The 9,065-nt window shown below is 48.1% G+C and overlaps 1 protein-coding gene across 6 annotated transcripts in view; it reads left to right on the forward strand.

Moving 5' to 3' along the window:
* Window positions 1–9,065, forward strand: part of RGS9 (regulator of G protein signaling 9) — a 99,196-nt gene that overhangs the window by 60,552 nt on the left and 29,579 nt on the right. For 3 of the 6 annotated variants that reach the window (XM_003786182.2, XM_003786183.1, XM_023511130.1), the window contains exons 9-11: window positions 535–606; window positions 8,022–8,051; window positions 8,739–8,800. In XM_003786182.2, coding sequence (XP_003786230.1) covers window positions 535–606; window positions 8,022–8,051; window positions 8,739–8,800 — 164 coding nt within the window. The remainder of the gene's footprint in view (window positions 1–534; window positions 607–8,021; window positions 8,052–8,738; window positions 8,801–9,065) is intronic. The other 3 variants (XM_003786184.2, XM_012802975.1, XM_012802976.1) reach the window with 1 other exon arrangement.

Genomic DNA, 9,065 nt, shown 5'->3' on the forward strand with positions numbered 1-9,065 from the left:
GCATGCATCCATCCATCTACCCATCCATTCATCTATCCATCCATGCACACACCATGCATCCATGCATCCATCCATCCATCCATCCATCCATCCATCCATCCATGCCTCCTTTCATCTGTCCATCCATCCCACTATGGTGCTACGGGTGCCATCTATCTGTCCATCCATTCACCCTCTACCTGCCCATCCATTCATCCATGCATCCGTGCATCCATCCATGCATCCCACTACGGTGCTAAGGATGCCATCTATCTGTGCATCCATCCACCCTACTACCTGCTCATCCATCCATCCATCCATCCACCTACCCACCCACTATGGTGGATACCAGGGAAGCCATAGGAGCAGAGCAGCCCCCATGAAGCTCACCAGCTCACTTGGAGAGTTTACACATCCTCAGAGCTCTATGTGGACTAGGCCAAAAAACCTTGGTGCAATCTCAGAATTGGCAGCTTGGCCAAGACCCAAAAGTTAATCCGAACCTGGAGATTCACTGTGTAGTGATCCTTATGATTTTCTAAAAATTCTTTTCAGCCAGGAATGCATGATGTGCTGGACTATGGCCTGGACCGAGTGACTGATCCGAATGAAGTTAAGGTAAACCAGGTATGTCTCTGATGCACCCTTTGGGTAGGGCTTATGTCAGGTGCCGAGGCTGGGAAGGTGTCTGCAAGTCTGCTCAGGTCTGTTAGGGAAATGATATCCTTCCTTTAAGATGCCAGAGAGAGGGAGGACTCTGGGCTCTGTGAAATCAGAATCAGGGTAGAGGGGAGGCCTTGGCAAGGATCGGGCGTGAGAGAAGTTACAGCTGGAGAGAGACTACAGGATGCTGGGCAGAGCAGGCGGGATCGAGGTTGTTGGTTTTCAGACTTTTCCGAGTCACTTCCCCTTTTGAAAATCTGATGAAGTCTATGAATCCATTTCACACAAAGAGGCACAGATAGACATTTGGCACTCAGTTTCAGCCAGTTCCTTGACCCTGAGAAGACAATAGGGGCCAGGCTCAAAACCCTTGAATCAACTGCAAATCGAAAACTTAGCCTGCATGGCAGGGCCTGGAATGTCACACTTTCTTTTACATCCCCCCCAGGGTAGGATCTTTGCAAAGGTTCTCCAATACTTCTATGACTCTACAGATAGGCCTCTTTTCATGAGAGATGGCCCATTTCCTATGACTTAAAAAAAAAAAGAGATACAGATTATAAACTGTTGAGACTGTGGCACTATTAACATTCTGGGCCAGATACTTCTTTGGTGGTGTGTGTGTGCTGCTATAGGGTGTTTCACAGCACCCCTGGCCTCTATCTGCCAGATTCAGGCCTGCAGCCCTCTCCCTGCCCACCTCCCACCCCATCCTGATAATCAAAAATGTCTCCAGTCGATGCCCAATGTACCCTGGGGAGAGAGTTAAAAATGCTCCAGTTGAGAACCGCTGAGTCCAGCCGCCCAGCCTGAAGCCCACGTGAGGGGCCTCAGACGGTTCTGCTGCTTTCTGTCTGACATTATCTTTGGGCAGCAAGGGGTCGGTCGCCTCTTTAGCTTAGTGTGCTGTGTCTGGGCTTGGCGGTGCCTTCTGGGGAACAAGCAGGGAAGTGAGCGGGGAAGAGGACAAAGCAGGGAACTGGCAGCTGAGGGACAGTGTCTGCTTTGGCCGACTATGATATGTGAAGAGAGACGTCGAGTCCCCAGAGAGTGTCCCTGGGGGACTGTGAGGTTCCCTGTCCGCAGGCCACAGAGACCCTCCCTCCCTCCCTTTGATACATGCCAGGCACTGTCAGCCTCCGCTCAGCTGTTCCCGGGGCAGCTTTCCCGAGTTCCCCTTGTCAGACAACAGATCACTGCTGCTGAGGCCTTGAAGGCTTGGTTGTCAAGGAAACAGAATCCTTGAGTAAAATGCTGAACGGGGTAGATTTGCTTTCTTTTATGGCTGACTGTCAGCTCTGGGAACCTCTTTCCTGTGGAGGAGGGGAGCGTGGAGGCAGAAAGCAGGTCACCCACTCTGACATGGGGGTGCAGAGACACTGGAGGCCACCCTATCTGCAACCCCAGCTGTGTGTGTGTGTTGGGGATAGGGCAGAGGGACCTTAACGTCAGCAATTTGGGAGGAGAGCTGGGGAACCCTTGCCCGACCCTGGGGTGATGGCTGGGATGACTTCCAAGAGGGTGGCCAGATAAGCCTTGCCCCTGAGGAGGACCTCATCCTCCTGCTCCAGGACCCTTTCCTGCAGACGCTGGCGGTCGTCTCAGCCCAGAGCCCGAGTGAGCATGAGACCGAGGTGGGGCTGGGCAGGGGCTGGGCCTGCCTGCTGCTTACACTGTCTTCTCTCTCTCTCCACAGCTGTCTTTCTCCTGTGTGTGCGCTCTGGCTGCCGTGCAGTGTTAAGAAGAGCAAACAACCATGGTTCTCGTGCACGCGGGGCCCTCCCCTTGCTGCGTCTTCTGCAGCATCACCCCCTGTCTGAGTGTCCCCTGTTGTCCTGAGTGCTCCCGTCCTGGGAGGAGAGGGCCTGGGAGATGGGAAGCGTCTCCACAGGCCTTGTGCATGCAGGGGGTTGGGTTTTTGTCTCTGTTCAGAGAACTCATGGTGCCCGAGCTAGTCTGAAGAGAGAGGTCATTGCTGAGAATGAGTGAATTCTTGAAAAGATGTTTTCCTTAAATAGAAGCAAATAACCCATCAAGCCTAAGAAAGGAGGCTGTTAGGTTGGTGGGTATCTAGGGCCCTGGTGACCCACTTGCTAAGGCTGCCAAGTCCTGGGAGGAGCCAAGCCCTGGACATGTGTCCTCTCTCCGTTCTGAGGCCCCCAGCCCCTCCACCCAGGAAGAGACGGGGCAGGGGGCTGCTTTGACAGGGTCACCACTGTCACTTAGGGAGGAGGGTGGTGCTGTGTCCTGAAGAGACCTTCGACATCGGCTGAGCCCCACTCTGCCATTCCCTGGCCGTGTGGTCTCGGGCATGCTCTCGAGCCCTATGTAATCTCAGTTTCGTCATCTATAAAATGGATAATCGCAGTAGTTCCTTCCTCCAAGGACTTAATAGGAGGATCGTTTGCATGAAGTGTCTAGAACAGTAATCAACAGGCAGAGAGCGCCACAGACAGAAGCTGTCCTTGTTATAGCTGTCACCACGTTGTGAGAGAGAACTTACGGGGCCAGTAGACCTCAGACCCCATTTTCGGGGGCCATGCCTGGCCAATTTCCTCTCTGTCCTCATCTCATCTCATACTTCTGTCCTGGTTGGAGCTGGAGGGAGGAAGAAGCACAACAACTCTGGCCTCTCTGCACACCGACCTTGGCCTCTCTGCATGGACTCTAGCCTCTCTGCCCTGTCCAGTCAGCACTACTAAGAACAGCGTGGAGTCTGCTCTGGCGTGTCCTCAAGTCTTTGAGTAAAAGGCAGAGGCTTGGCCCCGTATTAAATACTGTGTTCTGCAGAGCGCTCAGCCTGGAGCCCTCAGTGAGCGAATGCCCCCACCCCCTGTATGCTCATGTCAACAAGGGACGAAGTGTTTTCTTTATAAGGTCCCCTGCGGGGATGTGGTTGGCTGCGTCCAGACACAGAGCTGAGTGTGTCACACCTCGTAACAGCTCAGTGAGACTCACAACAGCCGTGTGAGGTCAATAGTGGTGTTAGCGTCCCTATTTCATATATTTCATAGTTAAGGAAGGAGGCCGGGAGAGATAAAGAAGGTAACTCCTCCAAGGACGCACAGCTGGGACTGGTGAAGCCGGGATTTGAACCACAGCCGATGGCCACAGCGGTCACTGTCTATCCTGCGTGACCTTTTCTAACACCCACTGTGCTGTGCCCAGGGCCAGCTTCACAGGCAGTTGCTTGTTAGTCGACTGGGACACTGTGCTAAGAAGGGCCTTTGCTTGGTTTAATGTTCTGTCGTCAACTTGGAATTCTTATTTTTCATCTAGATGAGGTCTCTGCATTTTCACTGTGCTCTGAGCCCTGTAAGTTGTAAGCAATCCCGCCTTCTCTCCCCGATTGGGAAGCCCCTGGCAGGACGGTTGCTTACTTGAGAGGATGGCAAGCAGGAGGCCTCATCTCCCTGGACGGAGGCCCCTCTGCCTGTCCTCTCCCGCTTTGCATTAACCGCCTCCTTTCTGACCTTCCTAGTGTCTGACTTCAGACCCCTCTCTGCTCTGGGTGGCCTCACAGCCAGGGTCCTGCTTTTGTTCCTCCACTCGCCCCTCCTTCCACCTGTATTTCTTTGCAGATTCCTGCCTGGCTGCCCTGTCCCAAGGTCCCTGCTTGTCCTTTGCCTGGGCGCCCGTGCTCCTGCCTGGCCATTGAGCTGTGTAAACAAGTCCAGATCTTGTCCCTATTTGGGCAGCTCTGCAAGAGAAAGCTTAGCAGTCATTAGAATTCCAAGAATGCCAAGTATTGAAAGATTCCTTGGGCAGAATCTTCCTCCAGTAGCAAAGTGTGTCACCAGGATGAAGAATAAAAAGAAGTGGCTTTGCTCCAGGAGGCCCAGCTGCTGAGAGGGAAGGGATGCGTGTGAGTTCTACTTTTAGCATGAGGTGGTTTTCTATGAATTGCTTAGATATTTAGGTGTATCTTTTAATAACATTGCTTAGATATTTCTTATGGCCTTCGGGTAAGGAATAATCACATTGAAAGGAAGTTTGCAAGATTTAGCAAATAAAAAATACAGAATTCCCAGTTCTCATTTTCAGATAAACAATGAATGATTTTTTTTCCCCCTGGACATCCAGTATTTTACCTCGCAAGGAGGGCTGAACCCACACTGGCGCATGCTTGGCGGCAGCCACTGTGGGTGGGGTTGCTGCTGTGTTCCATTTGTCTCTTATCTTATTTAATCCTCCCTTTTTTCTATTGTCTTTTTACCAATGAGAAATCAGAGGCTCTGAGATACCAAGTCACTCATCCAGGATCACATAGTCAGTAAGTGATAGAACCAAGAGTTTAACCTTTGTCTGACCCCTAAACCATTCCCTGGACAGAGAGAAAATTGTCTCTTTACCTTTTAGAAAAGTCCAGAACCTTTCCCTTCATTGCCCCAATGCATACCCAGCTCCCAAGAAGGGCAGAGATACCCGTATGTTAGTCTACACAGCCAATCCCATGGATAGCTTTTTTTTTTTGAGACAGGGTCTTTTTCCATTACTCTTCATAGAGTATAGAGTATCTGCTATGGTGTCAGCCTATTTCAGTCAAACTCTTGGGCTAGAGTGATCCTCCTGCCTCAGCCTCCCAAGTAGCTGGGACTACAGGTACACACCACTCTGGCTGGCTAGTTTTTCTTTTGTTGTTGTTGTTGTTATTTTATAAAGACAGGGTCTTACTCTGTTTCTCAGGCCTGACTCAATTTCCTGAGTTCAAGCAATTCTCCTGTCTCGACCTTCCAGAGTGCAAGGATTATAGGCGTGAGCCACTGTACCCAGACAAGACAGCTATTTTTAAAGCTAGAAATAAAAGCTAAAATTCATACAGGCAATCCACGCTAGAGGTGGGGAAGCCTCAGATTCAGCTGAATCCTATTATTAGAGAGCTTGCCATAGCCTGATTCACAGGAGATAGCTGGCGATTCTGGGAATCCCAAAACAAACGGTGAACTACACCACACAGGCAGAGCTCTGAAAAGGCAATAAAATCAAATGAAGAGAATAAAAATATAAAAAGTATAAAGCCCCAAAGACTGAGATGATGATTCCAGAAGCAAATGCATTAGATCCTGAGAGGTAGAAGAGAAGTGAATGTGTGTGACTGTGGCTTGCAGGCGTAGCTTCCTGGGGGGCCCAGAGCACACCAGGACAGACAGGACCCACTTCTTGCATCTGTGTGTGTCCACTCAGGAGTCTTGGTAATGTCTCTAGTGGCCCGCAAATAGGAAGTCTGACCGCGTGGGGACATTTTGACACTGGCTGTTGAGCATGGGCCAAGCAGGATTTCATCTTCACCATCATGGGTATTAATGAGAGAGTGTTTTCTGTGTTCGAATTTCATCTCATGATTGGGGCTCTGGCTCTCTTTTTGTTTTAATTTTAAATTAAATGACTGGACTGGGTTTCTGCCTCTCTTGGGTCACTCCTCAGCTTTGTAAAGGACAGAACTGGGATCGAATCTGGCCTCCACCAATTACTGACAGATATTGAGAAAGTTACCCACAGCCTCTCAGAGCCTTGGTCTCCTCTGCTGAACATCAGTATAATAAAATCTTCCTTCCTTAAAGTTTGTAAAGGGTCAAAGAGGTGAACGCTGCTTTGTGATAGTTGTTCCACCGTTATTATTATGCGACACTCCAGCTTCTTCTTTGAGCAGAGGGCCTGGGCCAGCAGATACTATTCTGAATAATTCACTCCAGCAAGATCCCAACAAAAGGAAGTGATTATACAGAATTAGATTAGAATGTGAGTCCACTCTGGCTCCAGGGTCTTTTCCGACCTGAAATGCACATCTCCTACAACAGTGGCTTAGGTTGGGAGACAATGGGAACAAATAATAATAAGTGTGGTTGCCAAAACATTTGAATCATTTGGGGAGTGTTTTCAGTTTTTTTAAGTGGGAAAAATTCTATTAAATTTAGAAAAAGTCCCCACTTTTCTAGGCCTTGAAAGCACCCTGAAGTCATCCTTCACTCGATATTTATTGAGCATCGAGTCTGTATCAGACATCAGGCTAGGAAAGAGAAATATTTTCTCTGTTCTTCATGGTGCCATTATGTTGATTCATATTAATAAATAGATAATTAAAATTGCGATGAGTGCTACAAAGGAGAAATTCAGGTTGTGTGGAGTCTAAAACAGAGAGACCCAGCTGGGTTTTACCTTTCTGAGATAATTCTCCCTACTCCTTCATGCTGGAAAAGAAATTATATAAAAGTAATTCAGGGAAGCAAAAGTGAAACCCAGCATGGATTAGGAAAGTGAGGCGAACAGATAACATTCCACATTGAACTCTGCTGCATTCCTGGTCAGTGGGGTCACGGGCCATTGTTTATTTTGCTAATGGTCAAAAGGAAGTGTTATTCTTGGACTTGTGACTCATTTCCAAGTGAAGACTTGGCTGGGTTTTAAGCAACCTGGATATTAGAAACCAGGAATCAAGAGGCTCTGCTTGAAGTCTAAGAGTCGGCACCAGCCAGCGCCTGGACACAACCAAACCTGTGAAAACCAAGATGGGAATCACCACTGTGGCCAACCTCAGAGAGTTATATGGGGGCAGAAATGTGGCACCAAGGAAGCACATCCAGCTCAGATTGTAGATGATCTCTGTGTTTTAGCTGGAAATAGATCTGAATGGTTCTCAGGAGCTCCTAAGAGCCCGAACAAGGAGCCTTTCTCAGAGCCCTCCTTTCTTTGTCATAACCCAATAAGTTTGGAGAGAAGCCACCTTGAAGCTCATCCCAGCATGAACCTGATGGAGCAGCTTCAGTGAGGGGATGGGTGTGATGCGATCTTCCCTTTGTAGCTCAACTCTGGGACTCAGCCTGCAGTGGATGCTGGTCTCAGGGTAATTGTGGGCTGTATCTTTGGCAACATGGCTTCTTTTGTTTTTTCCCAACTTGTGGTATGGATCAAGTTGTTATGAATACCTGAGGAAAGTATCTCATCATTCTTTCAGGCATCTTCCCCACAAGCAAAGAAAAACACACACTGAGGCTCCATGCTAGTTTCTCCATCTTTTTCTCTCTTTTCTTACTTCCAACGGAATCTTTATTTCTCACCCTACAGATCATTCTGTAGGCACCATGCTAGATTGAGACCAACCCCAAACTTAGTCTTTAATTCATCTTGGCTTTTCGGAGAGCAATATGAAGTTACAGTGGTAAATTATACTTCTTCTCTTACCCAAATCCCTTACTCAGTATTATTCTCCAGTGGTTACATGGAATAGATTGGAGGACAGGGCTAATGGAAAACTCTACCTTTTAAGTAAGAAAATATGGGCAGTTTTCCCATGCAGAGTGATTTTAATTTTTCAAATGGGGTATTTGAACTGTAGTGATTTAATGACATCTGCTTAATGGTTTTGCTTCTTTGTTTTACAGAAAGAAACAATCACTGCTGTCAAAAAAGAGGTAATTAGTCTTCCAGTTCCAGTGAAGTCTGATTTTAAATTTTCTAATAAATTATGTGTACACTGGCTTTATGCTCTGCACTCGGTAATGCAATGAAAACCATGTGTAATGTTTAAACAATTGTTTCTGAATTAATGGACAGCAGAGAATGATAATGTGAAACACTCCTTGAAGGCGTAGAGATGAGGGATGACTGGAGAGGACAGTGGAAATGAATGATGGGGGTGGGGGACCTACATCCCCTGCTTGGCCTCTGCTCCTACAATTATAGGGCATTCAGCTGCTACCCAAGGGGCAAATGACCTGTTTTGGCAAATCTTCTATTCAGGACCCAAGATAAATCCCTGGGAAGCATCCTATTGAGATGGGATGTGTCAATTGATACCTAAATGGGAAAAGCCAAGCATCTGTCCCCATGTCTCAGTTTGAGGCTCTTTTGAACATGTTTTCTGCTGATCCTATTTTTTCATACCAACACATGATTGATGGGTTGAGGTCACTAACTTTCAGTTTGGGGTGAGCTGTCTATGGGGCCCTGAGTCCTGTTGGTACTGAGGAAGCTGGCTGGAGGGGATGGAGTGGGCTGTCATTGGATAAATGGCTTCTGGCTGTAGAGGCCATGTGTGTTAGTGTTGGTGACACTCAAGGGTGGGGGAATTGGGCATCTAACGACTGTGTCTCTTTCAGATCATGTATTACCAACAGGCCTTAATGAGGTCTACAGTGAAGTCTTCAGTGTCCCTTGGAGGGTATGTTTCTGATTTCTTGGTCTTGCTGAAGCAGGGACAGGCTAGAAGAGAATGTCCAGTCACAGGCTGACTGATTTAGGATCCTGAAGGCCTGAGAGAGACAAAACCAGGGGGGTTAGTTCCTAGTTCTTCACTCAGAATCTGAGTCTCTAGGTCTCATCTTGGTTTAGGCAAAATCAGAGGTTGGTGAGGGGCCATAAAAGCCTGTCATGTTTCTTGGAATCCACTAATCTGCCGATGGGGAGGGTGGGAAGACTTGAAAATC

The sequence above is a fragment of the Otolemur garnettii genome, unplaced genomic scaffold (genome assembly GCF_000181295.1).
Source record: "Otolemur garnettii isolate 467f Iridium unplaced genomic scaffold, OtoGar3 scaffold00018, whole genome shotgun sequence".
NCBI classification, from domain to species: domain Eukaryota; kingdom Metazoa; phylum Chordata; class Mammalia; order Primates; family Galagidae; genus Otolemur; species Otolemur garnettii.